Here is a 16755-nt window from a genome sequence, read left to right as displayed (position 1 = left end):
TTTTGCACCTGCGCAATAGTGCTGCACACAGTGCACAGGTGTAGTATGCTCCTGGCGGCGGAGTGTGTGCATGCGCACTACGCCCGACTGACTCAAGTACCTGGACTCATAGCAGAAGATCCAGGTGGTGGAGGAGGACGAGTGACTGATTATCCTGAAGGCAGCTGGAGGAAGCCCTAGGTATGTAAACTTTAATTTCATCTGTCTCAGGTTTACTTTGTTACACAGTAGTACTATACTCTACATATGCACTCCCCACAGAGCTGCAGGGAATCCACTGAGAATGCTGTGCACATTGAACACAGAGGTGTTGTCTGTTTACAATCTCCTCATTCCCCTGCAGAGTACCTGCACATCATTCTTACATGTACCCACAGTTACATTGCCTAGGGCCTGATAGATGTTCTTTGTTCCGGTTTGTACCTTTTACAAGTACTCTTACCAAGGACTAGTTTTAGTCTAAAGGGAATAAATATAGTAGTCTACATATCCTTCTCACTTCAGTTGTCTTGTAAAATTCCTAAGCGTTGGCAGTTAAGAGACGAATTTCACGTTACATACTTTTAATCAACAAAATTGTAATATGCAAATTAGAGGAGTCGGAGTCGAGGAGTCGGAGTCGGTGGAATCCTAAACTGAGGAGTCGGAGTCGGTGGATTTTTGGACCGACTCCACAGCCCTGGAAAATTGTGCTTATGATTTTTATTCAGTGAATGAAGACTGTTGCAGAATTGTTCCCAGTAGAGTCAGCCCTTTAAAGTCCGCCGTTGTGCGAATGCACGATTCCTGGTGGCAGATCCGCTGCCCGCGCATGCACACAACAACAGCAGACCGTGACAGCGACTGGTGGCGGGGAGGGGGGGGGGGGGTGCCTGTTATTCTACGGCCTAAGGTCTAGTTGTCAGAGTAATCCATTTCTTCTTTGTTCTAAAATATTTTTACAGCCTTAAAGAAAACCTGTACTGAAAATGAAAAGTCAACATAACCATACACAAGTTATACTTACCTGCTGCATAGTCTACTCATCAATCTCTTTCTCCTCTCCTGTGTCCTGTATGTCCACTGTGACCAATGGAATTCTCTGTCCTCCATTTTGAAAATAGCCAATACCCCATAAAAGCTTCCTGGTCAGCACACTGTTAAACTGTAACATTGCCCACTTGAGCCATAGGGAAACATGGACACATCAGTTCTCCTCTCAGCTGTAACTGACAGCAACTGGTATATTTCAGTTCTGACAAAATGTCAGAACTGGAAGGGATCACTGTAAGAAGAAAATGGTGAGCTTCTGAGAGGAACTGATGGCGAAGTAATTATGTAATGTTCATTTGAAGTTACCTCATGTGTTTATTTTAAATAATTTTACTCAGTACAGGTTCTCTTTAAACCTACTAGCACAAAAAAAAATTGTAGAAGAACAGCATTCAAGCAGTTAAACAGCACTTTTTCCTGCAGTGGAAAGCCCCTTCAGCTTGTGATCTGCATCCAGAGAGGAGATAACATTATCTTTTATTTACATTCCTCGGCTGTTACATTATGTGTAACAACTGAAAAAGGAGCTCTCTCTTCTTCAAGCATGTACACAATTCAGAACAGCTCACTTGAAGATTTTAATATATAATAAAAAGCAGCTTGAATAAAATGCAACGGCAGCTTTCAGAGCAGATAAACTGTGCTTTGGGAACTTGTAATTTGTAGACAGACAATATTGCTTGTGCACAAAAACAAATATGGTAACTGAATGGATAAGAAGTAAGAAAACACATTTTCATTGAATGTTATGTCAGAGTTTCAGACGACTTTGAAGTATACCCGAAGCGACATGTGACATGCTGAAATAAACGTGTGTATGTACAGCACAGAACATTAATAACCAGGCCCTAGCAATAAGACTGCCTCCATTTACTCCTATATCAAGTTCTCGGTCACCAGAGAGAGCCCTGTTGCGCTGCTTGCGATGACCATTGTGGCAGCATTCACTCATCACCAGCAGAGACCCCTCTTATGTGGCGTGTATCTGCTTCACACAGGTTCCTCCTGGGCACAAAGCTTAATAAGGGAACTTGGCGGGAAGCCTTGTAAGAGTGCTACCAGCCCCCCAACCTGCCCAGCTCAGCCAGTTTCAGCCTGTAGGTTGTCAGCTAATACTCTTCTGTTTATAGACGCTAAAGGATTTTTACCTCATAAACTTAAAGTGGATCCGAGATGAACTTTTACTCATTGCATAATTGTGTTCCTTTCATATAGGTTATAGGGCATTCCTCACGCCAAATACTTTTTTTGTTTTAATACACTAATTCCCTATAAACTAAACAAGCCTCGCCCACAGCTCCTTTTGTGCCTTGGTACTGTAGCAAGGGCTTATGGGAGCTCAGTCTGGGAGGGAAGAGGAGGTTACTAGCCAGAGATTTCAGAGGCAGAGGGGAGGAGGAGAGGGGATTGAATTTACACACAGACAAGCTGATAGCATCTCCAGCCCTCAGCCTGTGAATGTGACAAACAGAACATGGCCACTCTCATTGTATCACAGGAATAAATAATCATAAACTGTTGAAGTTTTTTGCAGGTAGATTTGCTGTGTAAACTATCTAAACTTTAGATAAGATTTACAGACAAGTTACTTGCTATAGTTAGTTTTTCATTTCGGATCCGCTTTAACACTGGCTGTTCACCACAGGTTTGGCGGGAGAGATCGCGAGCGTGACCGGTCAGCTTTACATCAATGGAGAGGATCTCTTATTACATAACAGGAGACTGTATGGTAAAGTGGAATTACCGGGCATTCTGTGTAAGGTTTACCAGTGGTGAGAGCCTCCGAGGAAGGGTAACACTGCAATGGGCTTCCCTCGCTAAAGTGGTGATCAGGAGTATAAGAAGGTCAGTCAATGTCCTTACTGTGGAGCAAAGTCCCTGGACCTGGCGACTGGCAGCAAAGACCTGATCCTCTCTATGGGGATACTGTTTGTCATCACAATCTTTTAATGGAGATGTATCTGAGATGGGGCCACATAACAAATGTATACATACCTGGGGCTTCGGCGCAGTCTGACCAGGAGCGCTCCTCCGTGTTCTGCGCCTGGACAGTAGTACTGCGCAGCATGCGTAGCTGGCCCCGGACTGGAGGACTTTCCTGGGCCAATTGCGGAGGAACAGGGAGGCGGAGGAAGATGGCAAGGAAGCTAACAGCCTGGAGGAAGCCCCAGATATGTATATTTTATTGTTTTAGCCCCTCTAAGGTTCCCTTTCAGTTCTCAACTGTAAACAGATCTCTAAAGGCGCCCATTAATGATCCAATTACCCAAAACGATTGTTCAGGCCCGCCGCCGGAGGGGAAAATAATAAGAAATCAGATCAGACTAAAAGAATTGTTCTGAAATTCTGATTGACGGAACTATCGATAGAACAATCGTTCGTCATCACAATTAACGGCACCTGATTCCATCGATCATACATTTGGAATGGATATAATCCTTTTGGCACAATCTCCAGCAGGGTCATATGCCATTTTGTGCATTGCAGTGCGATGGGGTGGGACATTGCACTGCAAACGCACTTTTCAAGTGTAAATCCGGCCGAACTTCATCCCAATCAGTAGCTGATACCCCCTTTTACATGATAAATCTATTCCTTTTCACAAACAGATCAGGGGGCGCTGTATGGCTGTGATGTCAGGACCATGGTTCTCACATCACACTGTGGGAGACTTGTTGCATTGTGGGAAATAACTGTTTACAGCTGTTTCCAACTGCCTAAAAAGCAAGCAGTATCTCCTTCCACTGACATCACCTGCCAGCAGTAAAAATGTCACCATGTGATAAATGTCAACATGTAAATCAGGGAGAGGAAAGAGTTTACAATGGGCAAACACAAACTAAATCATTTATACATAATTATTGTAAAAATTAAGCACTTTTGTTCATTCCGTTATGTTCACTAGAGTTCCTCTTTAAGCTCTGCCTGTTCAGTAAGCCAGCACCTATTCAGTAAGGAGTTTCTTGGGCAAGTCTCCTTAACACTGCTACTGCCTACTGAGTGCGCTCTAGTGGCTGCCTCGCAAGCGCTTTGAGTGCGACAGGAGAAAGGCGCTATACAAATACTGCCATTATTATTATTAAGCTGCCATTACTACACATGAGCTCCTGGCATTACTCACGTCTCCTCCGCTGTCCTTCATCCCTATGATGTTCGGGTGCTGAGCCAGGGTGGCAATGGCATCCACAGGCAGATCCAGGCCGGTGTTCCCGGGAACGCTGTATAGGATGACAGGGACTGGAGAAGCGTCTGCAACCTGCACACAAACACCGGGTTACACTAACAATTCTAACTCGTTATGTATGGAAGCACACAAACAAGTACATCATGGTTTTTTTGGAAATGTTAGATTTAAGGTACGTCTCCCACCAGTTCGACCATCAGACCAAACCTTCTCTGAATCCGATCAGAGAGGAATCTATCGCCTGAAATCTATTGGAAATCGCCTTGGCACCACCTCTGCATGTAATGTGTCTCTGCGCCCCCTGGGCCCGTGGTCACTTGTCACGCCGGTGCCCCTTCTCACCTCCTCCTACGTCAACTCTTTGAATTGCCACCACGGCTGCCTCTAACACGTGAAATCGCTGCATGCAGTACATGTGGCTGTGTCGCGTGGTACGGGCATTCGTGGTGGCATTTCAAAAAGACGCCAGGAGAGTAAACCTGCAACACTCACCACGTGCCCATGGGGTACACATGCGGGGTGACCGGCTGAGGGTCCTCCTGTCGTTAGCAAAATGAACACAGTTACCGCTGCACACCCGATTGATCCCTCGCGGCCAGGATTTTCCAGCATGCCCAATCGTTACTCGCGACAGAATTTGATTCCAGATCACATTCAGTCCGGGCCAATCAAATAGACTTCCTGATGATTCTGATTGGCTTATTTCCAAGCAGCAGACAGTCTGCATTAAACTTAAATGCGAGCCAGTATCATTATCGCTAACTGTCACTTGTCCATTGCGGAGCCACTCCCCCCCACACACCACTAAACACTGATGAATGATCCGATGTGTGCAGAAACTGCGAGCTGCCTTGTACTGCAGTGCTGCAGGCGTAGCACGTGTCATAGCTGCACTTACTGACCAGCAGCTTCCTGGCTGTGTGCAAGTTCCCATGCACACACACCCAGCAGCACCGACCTGGTGCTAACACACAGCAAAGCAGGGGTAGCGGCCCAGTGCCCCCTATGGGGTACTCTAGTGGAGACCAGTGGCACCCTGGGAGTGCCCACGCCTACCACTGATGCAACATGTGCCCACACCACAACCCCAAAGTGTACCTGTCATCACAGGAATGGAACTATCCAGCGCTCAGTACGGCCAAGCTGAAATCTGACAGCCTGTTATTCCATGAAATGCCCAGGAAGTCTTTCATCAAAATACAAAGAAGTTAATGGCTTGAAAGGATTCTTTGAATTACTACAGTACTTCATGCTGCTGAATACTGAAAATTGAAAGATCAGTGTAAAAGCACACCTGAAGTGAGTGTTATACGGAGGCTGACATATTTATTTCCTTTTAAATAATGTACATTGCCTGGCTGTCCTGCTGATCCTCTGCCTCTAATAATTTTATCCACAGACCCTGAACAAGCATGCAGCAGATCATGTGACTGAAGGGTAACTGGATTAGCTGCGTGCTTGTTTCTGCTGTGTGATTCAGACACTACTGCAGCCAAAGAGATCAGCAGTACAGCCAGGCAACTGGTATTGTTTAAAGCGGACCTGAACGCAGGACTTCCTCTCTGCTCTTAAAGATAAGCAACAGCATAGAAAAACATTTCTTTGTTCGTTTAAACAAATCCTGCAATAAATCTGCAGTGTATCAACTTCCTGCTTTCATGGAAGCAGACATATTGTTAACATCCTGTGCTTTCAATTTAGTCTTAATGCCATGGTAGTCAGCTGACACAGCTGAGGGATAACATTTCAACTTGGGTGCAATTTTCTATGTTTTCCTTCTGTCCTGTGCAAGAGTTCAGGTCAATTTTAAAGGAAATAAATATGGTAGCCCCCATTTCCCTCTCAGTTCAGGTGTCCTTTTATATGGTAATATTAACATGACAAAATTACTTTAGTAGCACTGATCAGTCATTGGACCTAAAGCCCAATCTACACAATACGATTCTATTTACGATTCGATTTACGATTCGATTCAATTCGATTTGCCATTGTTTTGCAATGCCAAATCGAACTGAATCAAATCGAATCAGGATCGGACATGTCGGATTTAATCGAATTGTAAATAGAATCGTAATTGTATCGTAAATAGAATCGTATCATGTAGATTGGGCTTTAATGTAGGTGGCACTATATTTTATTTATTTCCTAGTGATTAGCAGTTTTAGTATCTGTTCACCAGGTATGTGTGTGGGGGAGGGGTGGTGTGCTATTATACTGTAATAAAAACGCATGCTGTGTTGTCACTAGCGTATCACAGACCAGAGATCTGTTGTATAAGTTAGTGTGTGTTTAGCTTGGCTTTGTGGACTGTTGGCGGATTACCGTGGTGTAATGGTGAACCATGGCAGCGACGTTCATTCTGGCTCTGTAGTAACAGGGAGTCACCACAAGGGCGGCGTCTGCTCCAGCCTTCACCATCTCCAGGGTCATCTCCACCGTAGCTTGGGTGGCTGCAAATAGTACAACAGGGAAGATATAATATAAGCAGAAAGTATACATTAAGACAGGCCCGTCGGTGCAACGCTAAGGCCCGTCGGAGCAACGCAAAGGCCCGTCGGAGCAACGCAAAGGCCCGTCGGTGCAACGCAAAGGCCCGTCGGTGCAACGCAAAGGCCCGTCGGTGCAACGCAAAGGCCCGTCGGAGCAACGCAAAGGCCCGTCGGAGCAACGCAAAGGCCCGTCGGTGCAACGCAAAGGCCCGTCGGTGCAACGCTAAGGCCCGTCGGTGCAACGCTAAGGCCCGTCGGTGCAACGCAAAGGCCCGTCGGTGCAACGCAAAGGCCCGTCGGAGCAACGCAAAGGCCCGTCGGAGCAACGCAAAGGCCCGTCGGAGCAACGCAAAGGCCCGTCGGAGCAACGCAAAGGCCCGTCGGAGCAACGCAAAGGCCCGTCGGTGCAACGCAAAGGCCCGTCGGTGCAACGCAAAGGCCCGTCGGTGCAACGCAAAGGCCCGTCGGTGCAACGCAAAGGCCCGTCGGTGCAACGCAAAGGCCCGTCGGTGCAACGCAAAGGCCCGTCGGTGCAACGCAAAGGCCCGTCGGTGCAACGCAAAGGCCCGTCGGTGCAACGCAAAGGCCCGTCGGTGCAACGCAAAGGCCCGTCGGTGCAACGCAAAGGCCCGTCGGTGCAACGCAAAGGCCCGTCGGTGCAACGCAAAGGCCCGTCGGTGCAACGCAAAGGCCCGTCGGTGCAACGCAAAGGCCCGTCGGTGCAACGCAAAGGCCCGTCGGTGCAACGCACAGGCTCGTCGGTGCAACGCTAAGGCCCATCAGTGCAACGCTAAGGCCCATCTGTGCAACGCTAAGAAAATTGAAGCCCCCCCGGCGGCTTTACTGCTCACTCGCATTATGGTGAAATATGCAAATGTCTCCCGTTTTATGAAAGCAAATTCATGTTCCCCTGATGAGATCATGAATGGGGATGGTTAATAGGATGCTAATAGTTTCAAGTTGATGTAAATGTTATGGAATTACACAGCCTGGACACAGACCAATCCAATGCAGGAGTCTATTCCCAAGCTACATAAATATAGATATTGGCCTCAATTCACTAAGCTTATCTCCTGTCTTTAATAACTCTTCTAGAGTTATCACCATGGTGATAAGGCATGTAGTATTCAGGAAACATTTTACCTCAGGCAAACCTAAAGTTAACTCTTCTGTCTTTAAGTTAACTCTTCAATCCTTAAAATAACTCCAGAGTTAAAGACAGGCTTTATTAACTGCGTGTGAAAATAACTACAGAGGAGTTAAATTAACTACAGAGGAGTTAAATTAACTACAGAGGAGTTAAATTAACTACAGAGGAGTTAAATTAACTACAGAGGAGTTAAATTAACTACAGAGGAGTTAAATTAACTACAGAGGAGTTAAATTAACTACAGAGGAGTTAAATTAACTACAGAGGAGTTAAATTAACTACAGAGGAGTTAAATTAACTACAGAGGAGGTAAATTAAGGAATGAAGAGATAAAATAACTCTCTCTTATGTGGAGGTAAGTTTTCTCTTGCCTTATTATCTCCAGCATGATCTTAGTGAATTGAGGCCAATATTATCTGCAATAACTTCAGTTTATCAGCCGCTTATTAATCTCCTCTATTGGTAAATATGAGCCTCTCTGGGTTTTGCAACAACAGATAAAAATGTCATCCTGTAAAGTGTTTGCCCATTATCGGTGCAATATTTTCCTCAGATGAGATCATTCGATTGAACATCACAATCGATAATCACCTTTCCCATGAGTTAAGGTGACCACACACCATTCAATTCTTTAAATATCTTTCCAATTCCAAATGCAATCATTTTCATTTTTTCTGACTGATTGTAACATTTGAAAAATTTGACCAATATACCACACACACACACGTAAACTCCCCCCCCCCCCCCCCATTGACTAAACAGGAAATTCGATCAGATTTCTTATCATATAAGAAAAAAAGCTTTAGAATCTTTGGAGAATTCAATCGTTTTCATTGAATTGCCGTAAAATCGGATCATTTTATTGTATCATGTTTGGCCCCCTTTCCAGTCCTGCAAATCTGATGGAATGATCACATCTGAGGAAGATATTGTACTGTTAATGGGCACCTGAACATCATGGTGGTCCGTACATTCACATCCCGATCCGGCAATCAGGAGCTTCTCCTTCGGCACCATCTCTCGGACCCTGCGGACCACCTCCAGCCTCTCTTCCCGGCTCAGGTAGGCATATTCTCCGGTGGACCCCTGAACCACGAAACCTGAGGAACAGAAAACATAGGATTATAACAAGTATATCATGCACAGCTCCATCTATAAGCGATCTGTCCTGCTATACAAACGTTAGATTGGACAACCCACTCAGCCAATGATTGTCTAGTGTATGTACAAGGCTTAACCACTTGCCGACCAGGGCTGTATTGGCTGATCTGTGCTGCGTGGGCTCTCCAGCCCGCAGCACAGATCAGTATTATGCCAGGGCGATCAGACTTCCCCCCCTTTTTTCCCCACTAGGGGGATGTCCTGCCGGGGGGGTCTGATCGCCGCCGGCCATCTGCGTTTTGCGAGGGGGGGGGGGCCTCCGCAGCCATTTCCGCCCTCTGCCTCCTTACCTCCCTCTCTCCGTAATGCGCATTGAAGGATAGGCTTCCGCCTATCAGATGCCGGCGATCCCCGGCCAATCGGAGGCCGGGGATCGCCGATCTGCCTTACGGCGCTGCTGCTCAGCAGCGCCGTATGATGTAAACAGCGGGGATTTCTTCCCCGCGTGTTTACATTTTGCCGGCGAGCCGCAATCGGCGGCTCTCCGGCTGTTCACGGAGACACCCTCCGTGAACTGACATGGAAAGGCCGCTCGATCGAGCGGCCGTTTCCATGGTAACCCGCAGACGACCAGTTTACGCCGATTGGCATTAGCTGGTCGTCAAGAGGTTAAAGGATCATACCTGAAGTGACATGTGACATGATGAGATAGACATGGGTATGTACAGTGCCTAGCACACTAATAACTAGGCTGTGTTCCTTTTTTTCTTTCTCTGCCTGAAAGAGTTAAATATCAGGTATGTAAGTTGCGGACTCAGTCCTGACTCAGACAGGAAGTGACTACAGTGTGACCCTCACTGATAAGAAATCCCAACTATAAAACACTTTCCTAGCAGAAAATGGCTTCTGAGAGCAGGAAAGAGATAAAAAGGGACAATAGTTCATAGATTTTAGCTCTGACATACTTCAATGTCAATGAAGGTGTCACTGAGCAGAGACAAACAGTAAAAACTTAAAAAGTAGATTTAAATTTAAAATAAAACTGCAGGATATCTTAAAAAGTAATTTTTAAGAGATGAAGGATCGATACAATTATTTATCTCAGTTTATTTTCACCTCGGTTGCCCTTTAAGGGGCCAGAGACTGCTGATATGGAAAGGGTTAAGATGGCAAACTTTTGTTTTGCCTAACATTTTAGTAAGGAGGCTTTTTGGTCCTTTGCAAGCCCCTTACACACTCCTTGGAGTTCTGGTTTGCTGTGAGCTTTCCGAACGTTTGCGATCCGCTTGCGGGTGTGCATACGCTAGGGTAATGTATTTCAATGGGCTGGTGCACACCAGAGCGGGAGGCGTTTTGCAGAAACGCATACTCCCGGGCTGCTGCAGATTTTGGATTGCGGAGGCGTTTCTGCCTCAATGTTAAGTATAGGAAAAACGCAAACCGCTCTGAAAAACGGCACTTCAGAGCGGTTTGCCAGGCGTTTTTGTTACAGTAGCTGTTAAGTAACAGCTTTACTGTAACAATACATGAAATCTACTACACCAAAAACGCTTCACAAAACCGCAAAACGCTAGCTGAAACGCTACAGAAAAAAATAAGAAAAAGCGTTTCAAAATCTGCTAGCATTTTCCGTATCTGCTAGCGGTTTCTGGTGTGCACTAGGCCTAACTCATGATGGAAGACATATGGTGATTGGCCATCTGTCTATATATAACTTCTAGTGTATCTGCACCGGCAGAGGAGCTGAGGCCTCATCTGATATCCCACAGCAAGCATGGCAAAGAGCCCTAATCTAATTTCTACTCATGCAAAGTGATAATGTGGTAATGCCAGCCTGCTAATACCCCCTGTCAGTGGCATCATCACCCCGTGTCAGTGCAATCACTGTGCAGCCACAAGGGCTGACGCACAAACTAACATGGCAGGTGCTCCGCAGACTGCTGATGAGAGAGTCACTTCCACGCCTCGTATCCCGGGAGCTGCAGACTGCACAGGCCTGACACAAACATACAAGCAGGGGAGTTTTTAGGAGTAGCCATTACAGGCCATTGCCTGGAGTGCCATTGGTCCTGGGGGCACCAATTGCCCTTGATTAAGCCCCACCCCTGGAACAAAGCCCCACCCCCCAGATGTTCTATCACCTGCTTCTGCTGCATCTCAGAGGCATAAGTTACAGGAAGCTGCCACTGTGTGTGCCTCTGTGCCACCTCTGGACAGAGGCGCTCAAACCTATTGCTTAACCCACTGAGTTGTGCTCCCATTTGTGCCTGAGGAAGCGTGGTTACGCCCGCGAAACGCGTCGCATTTGTGGAGTGGAAAAAATTATTTGTCAATTCTGTTTTATAGAGACTTAAGTGAGTTTTCTTTTTTTGTAAGAGGGAGGTAAGTCCACCCTAACACCCCCCTCTGCTTTTAAGCGGTTTTTAAAATGTTTTACGCTACTCTACCGTAAACTACCTGAACTCTTAGAACTCTAAACCTGACCGCACAGAAGCATATTGCTATGTAAATGTGTTCAATTGTGACCATTTGCTGAAACTGTATCTCTATATTGTTGATGTATGCATGTTGTTGTATTGTATGTCCTGTCCTTTTTCACACTTGCCCTGTACTTGCCAAACCCAATTCCAGGCATGGCCCAGTCTTGCTTGGCGAAATAAAATATTCTGAATCTCGTTCTACTCTGGCGCCTCTGTATACCGAGTTTTTGCTGTTCTGCTGCACCTGGGAGGCTTACGTTACAGGAAGCTGCCACTCTGTGACCTCTCCCTCCCCCATGTGCATCCCCCTTTCCCCCGTTGTGCCTCCTTCTGTTCCCTTTCAGCATCTTGTCCCCCATTGTGCCTCCCTCTGTCCCCTTGTCCATCTATCTGTTCCCATCCCCCTCCTGCGCTTCCCCAGCCCAGTGTGTAGATGCAGAGTATAGCGCAGCAAAAGCTCTCCCCTCCCCTCTGGAGTCCAGCGCTGTGCCTGTGCGACCATCCTGTCTGTCTTCTGCTCCCTCTAGCGCTGGATCCCCTTATGTATTGTGCAATCATGCTACATATGCGAGGAGATGCTGAGCACTAGGGCGAGTGGTGAGTGGACAGGCGGAAGCACAGCACTGGACTCCGGCGGAGAGGTGAGAGCACAGCTTCTGCTGTAAAAGTCACACACAGCCCGTGAGTCAGGCACAGGCAGTTAGTCAGACAATGGTTCAGACACTGGCAGTGAGTCAGGCAGTAATAGTCTAGACACAGGCAGTTAGTCAGGCAGTGGGTCAGACACTGGCAGTGAGTCAGGCAGTAATAGTCTAGACACAGGCAGTTGGTTAGGCAGTGACTCAGGCAGAGGGTCAGACACAGGCAATAGTTCATCAGGCAGTGAGTCAGACACAGGCAGTGGGTCAGGCAGTAATAGTCAGACACAGGCAGTCAGGCAGTGGGACAGACACAGGCAGTTAGTCATGCAGTTGGCCAGGCAGTTATAGTCACACACAGGAAGTGAGTCACACACAGGCAGTTGGTCAGGCAGGTATAGTCACACACAGGCAGTAAGTCACACACAGGCAGTGGGACAGATACAGGCAATTAGTCATGCAGTTATAGTCACACACAGGCAGTGAGTCAGACATAGGCAGTGGGACAGACACAGTCATGCAGTTGGTCAGGCAGTTATAGTCACACACAGGCAGTGGGACAGACACAGGCAGTTAGGCAGTACTAGTCAGACACAGGCAGTAATAGTCAGTGAGTCAGGCAGGCAGTGGGTCAGCAGGCGGTGAGAGTGAGGCAGTTAGTGAGACACTGGCAGTGAGTCAGGCAGTAATAGTCAGGCACAGGCAGTAGTTAGTCAGGCAATAATAGTCAGTGAGTCAGACAGTAGTCAGTCAGTGAGTCGGGCACGGGCAGTAATAGTCAGTGGGTCAGCTGGTGATGAGTCAGGCCGCGCATGCGCAGTGCACGTACCGCGGAGAGGGAGGGCGCTGTAGCGCTGCAGGTTCTCGGCCAGCTGCTCGTAGTGCACGCGGCCCCGGGTGGTGAAGGGCGTGGCGAGCGGCGGGCAGATGCCGGAGAGGTCGGGGGTGGAGGGGGCCCGGGAGCTGTATGTGCGGCGGGCCCCGGAGCAGAGCACGGAGCGGACAGCGGCCCTCAGCATGCTGCACAGGAGGGGGTTAATCATTAATACAATCCCCAGACATTGCACCGGAAACCGCGCGCCCCTCACTTCCGGCCAACTAACTACTACAACTAGTACTGTAATTGCCATAACTAGTCTTCCCTCTGGTGACTGAGGGGGAGGGGAACTGAGGAACTCAGCGTTGAGCAACCAATTCAGTACTGTTACCCTGAGCAACCAGTGCAGTATTGTTACCCTGAGCAACCAGTGCAGTATTGTTACCCTGAGCAACCAGTTCAGTACTGTTACCCTGAGCAACCAGTTCAGTATTGTTACCCTTAGCAACCAATTCAGTACTGTTACCCTGAGCAACCAGTGCAGTATTGTTACCCTGAGCAACCAGTTCAGTACTGTTACCCTGAGCAACCAGTTCAGTACTGTTACCCTGAGCAACCAGATCAGTACTGTTACCCTGAGCAACCAGTGCAGTACTGTTACCCTGAGCAACCAGTGCAGTACTGTTACCCTGAGCAACCAGTTCAGTACTGTTACCCTGAGCAACCAGTGCAGTACCGTTACCCTGAGCAACCAGTTCAGTACCGTTACCCTGAGCAACCAGTGCAGTACCGTTACCCTGAGCAACCAGTGCAGTACCGTTACCCTGAGCAACCAGTTCAGTACCGTTACCCTGAGCAACCAGTTCAGTACTGTTACCCTGAGCAACCAGTTCAGTACTGTTACCCTGAGCAACCAGTGCATTATTGTTACCCTGAGCAACCAGTTCAATACTGTTACCCTGAGCAACCAGTTCAGTATTGTTACCCTGAGCAACCAGTTCAGTATTGTTACCCTGAGCAACCAGTTCAGTATTGTTACCCTGAGCAACCAGTTCAGTACCGTTACCCTGAGCAACCAGTGCAGTACCGTTACCCTGAGCAACCAGTGCAGTACCGTTACCCTGAGCAACCAGTGCAGTACCGTTACCCTGAGCAACCAGTTCAGTACCGTTACCCTGAGCAACCAGTTCAGTATTGTTACCCTGAACAACCAGTTCAGTAGTGTTACCCTGAACATCCAGATCAGTACTGTTACCCTGAGCAACCAGTTCAGTACTCTTACCCTGAGCAACCAGTTCAGTACTGTTACCCTGAGCAACCAGTTCAGTACTGTTACCCTGAGCAACCAGTGCATTATTGTTACCCTGAGCAACCAGTTCAGTACTGTTACCCTGAGCAACCAGTTCAGTATTGTTACCCTGAGCAACCAGTTCAGTATTGTTACCCTGAGCAACCAGTTCAGTACTGTTACCCTGAGCAACCAGTTCAGTACTGTTACCCTGAGCAACCAGATCAGTATTGTAACCCTGAGCAACAAGTGCAGTATTGTTACCCTGAGCAACCGGTACAGTATTGTAACCCTGAGCAACTAGTGTAGTATTTTTACCCTGAGCAACCAGTTCAGTACTGTTACCCTGAGCAACCAGTTCAGTACTGTTACCCTGAGCAACCAGTGCAGTGTTGTTGCCCTTAGCAACCAGTTCAGTACTGTTACCCTGAGCAACCAGTTCATTATTGTTGCCCTGAGCAACCAGTGCAGTATTGTTACCCTGAGCAACCAGATCAGTACTGTAACCCTGAGCAACCAGTTCAGTACTGTTACCCTGAGCAACCAGTGCAGTACTGTTACCCTGAGCAACCAGTGCAGTATTGTTGCCCTTAGCAACCTGTTCATTATTGTTGCCCTTAGCAACCTGTTCATTATTGTTGCCCTGAGCAACCAGTTCAGTAGTTTTACCCTGAGCAACCAGTTCAGTATTGTTATCCTGAGCAACTAGTTCAATACTGTTACCCTTAGCAACCAGTTCAGTATTGTTACCCTGAGCAACCAGTTCAATACTGTTACCCTGAGCAACCAGTGCAGTATTGTTACCCTGAGCAACCAGTTCAGTATTGTTACCCTTAACAACCAGTTCAGTATTGTTGCCCTGAGCAACCAGTTCAGTACTGTTACCCTGAGCAACCAGTGCAGTATTGTTACCCTTAGCAACCAGTTCAGTATTGTTGCCCTGAGCAACCAGTCAGTATTGTAACCCTGAGCAACCAGTTAGTATTGTAACCCTAAGCAACCAGTTCAGTACTGTTACTCTGAGCAACCAGTTCAGTACTGTTACTCTGAGCAACCAGTTCAGTATTGTTACCCTGAGCAACCAGTTCAGTACTGTTACCCTGAGCAACCAGTTCAGTACTGTTACCCTGAGCAACCAGTTCAGTACTGTTACCCTGAGCAACCAGTGCAGTATTGTTACCCTGAGAAACCAGTGCAGTATTGTTACCCTGAGCAACCAGTTCAGTACTGTTACCCTGAGCAACCAGTGCAGTACTGTTACCCTGAGCAACCAGTTCAGTATTGCAACCCTGAGCAACTAGTGCAGTATTTTTACCCTGAGCAACCAGTTCAGTACTGTTACCCTGAGCAACCAGTGCAGTACTGTTACCCTGAGCAACCAGTGCAGTACTGTTACCCTGAGCAACCAGTTCAGTACTGTTACCCTGAGCAACCAGTTCAGTATTGTTACCCTGAGCAACCAGTTCAGTATTGTTACCCTGAGCAACCAGTTCAGTACTGTTACCCTGAGCAACCAGTTCAGTACTGTTACCTAACCTGAGCAACCAGTTCAGTACTGTTACCCTGAGCAACCAGTTCAGTACTGTTACCCTGAGCAACCAGTTCAGTACTGTTACCCTGAGCAACCAGTTTAGTACTGTTACCCTGAGCAACCAGTTCAATACTGTTACCCTGAGCAACCAGTGCAGTATTGTTACCCTGAGCAACCAGTTCAGTACTGTTACCCTGAGCAACCAGTGCAGTATTTTTACCCTGAGCAACCAGTGCAGTATTTTTACCCTGAGCAACCAGTGCAGTATTTTTACCCTGAGCAACCAGTGCAGTATTTTTACCCTGAGCAACCAGTGCAGTATTTTTACCCTGAGCAACCAGTTCAGTACTGTTACCCTGAGCAACCAGTTCAGTACTGTTACCCTGAGCAACCAGTTCAGTACTGTTACCCTGAGCAACCAGTTAAGTACTGTTACCCTGAGCAACCAGTGCAGTATTGTTACCCTGAGCAACCAGTTCAGTACTGTTACCCTGAGCAACCAGTGCAGTATTGTTACCCTGAGCAACCAGTGCAGTATTTTTACCCTGAGCAACCAGTGCAGTATTTTTACCCTGAGCAACCAGTGCAGTATTTTTACCCTGAGCAACCAGTTTAGTACTGTTACCCTGAGCAACCAGTTCAGTACTGTTACCCTGAGCAACCAGTTCAGTACTGTTACCCTGAGCAACCAGTTCAGTACTGTTACCCTGAGCAACCAGTTCAGTACTGTTACCCTGAGCAACCAGTTCAGTACTGTTACCCTGAGCAACCAGTTCAGTACTGTTACCCTGAGCAACCAGTTTAGTATTGTTATCCTGAGCAACCAGTTCAGTTTGTGTACTGACAGAGCATCACTGAAGCGAAAGTAAACTTGTGAGATTTGGGGCTTAATTCACTAATGCCTAGTACACACCATACAATTTTCTGTTAGATTATCTGTTACATTTACCTACCAGATAGATAATTTCCAATATGCTGGGAATTATCTATCTAACCATCTATCTGCCCAGCAATTAACCACTTCAGCCTTCAGTCGTTTTCACTT

The 16755-nt window shown here is 47.2% G+C and overlaps 1 protein-coding gene across 1 annotated transcript in view; it reads right to left on the bottom strand.

Annotated features, from left to right (window-relative positions):
- The window catches only part of HOGA1 (4-hydroxy-2-oxoglutarate aldolase 1), a 43796-nt gene extending 30642 nt beyond the window's left edge, over window positions 1-13154 (bottom strand). The window contains exons 1-4 of the mRNA XM_068257911.1: window positions 12904-13154; window positions 8827-8955; window positions 6539-6666; window positions 4154-4288 (exon numbers count right to left, since the gene is read on the bottom strand). Of these exons, the coding sequence (XP_068114012.1) occupies window positions 4154-4288; window positions 6539-6666; window positions 8827-8955; window positions 12904-13117 (606 nt within the window). The 5' untranslated portion in view covers window positions 13118-13154. The remainder of the gene's footprint in view (window positions 1-4153; window positions 4289-6538; window positions 6667-8826; window positions 8956-12903) is intronic.
- Between the last annotated feature and the right edge of the window lie 3601 nt (window positions 13155-16755).

This window comes from Hyperolius riggenbachi, chromosome 10, assembly GCF_040937935.1.
Source record: "Hyperolius riggenbachi isolate aHypRig1 chromosome 10, aHypRig1.pri, whole genome shotgun sequence".
Lineage (NCBI taxonomy): Eukaryota > Metazoa > Chordata > Amphibia > Anura > Hyperoliidae > Hyperolius > Hyperolius riggenbachi.
The sequence above is the reverse complement of the archived record's forward strand: the minus strand, read 5'-3'. Positions and strand labels throughout refer to the sequence as shown.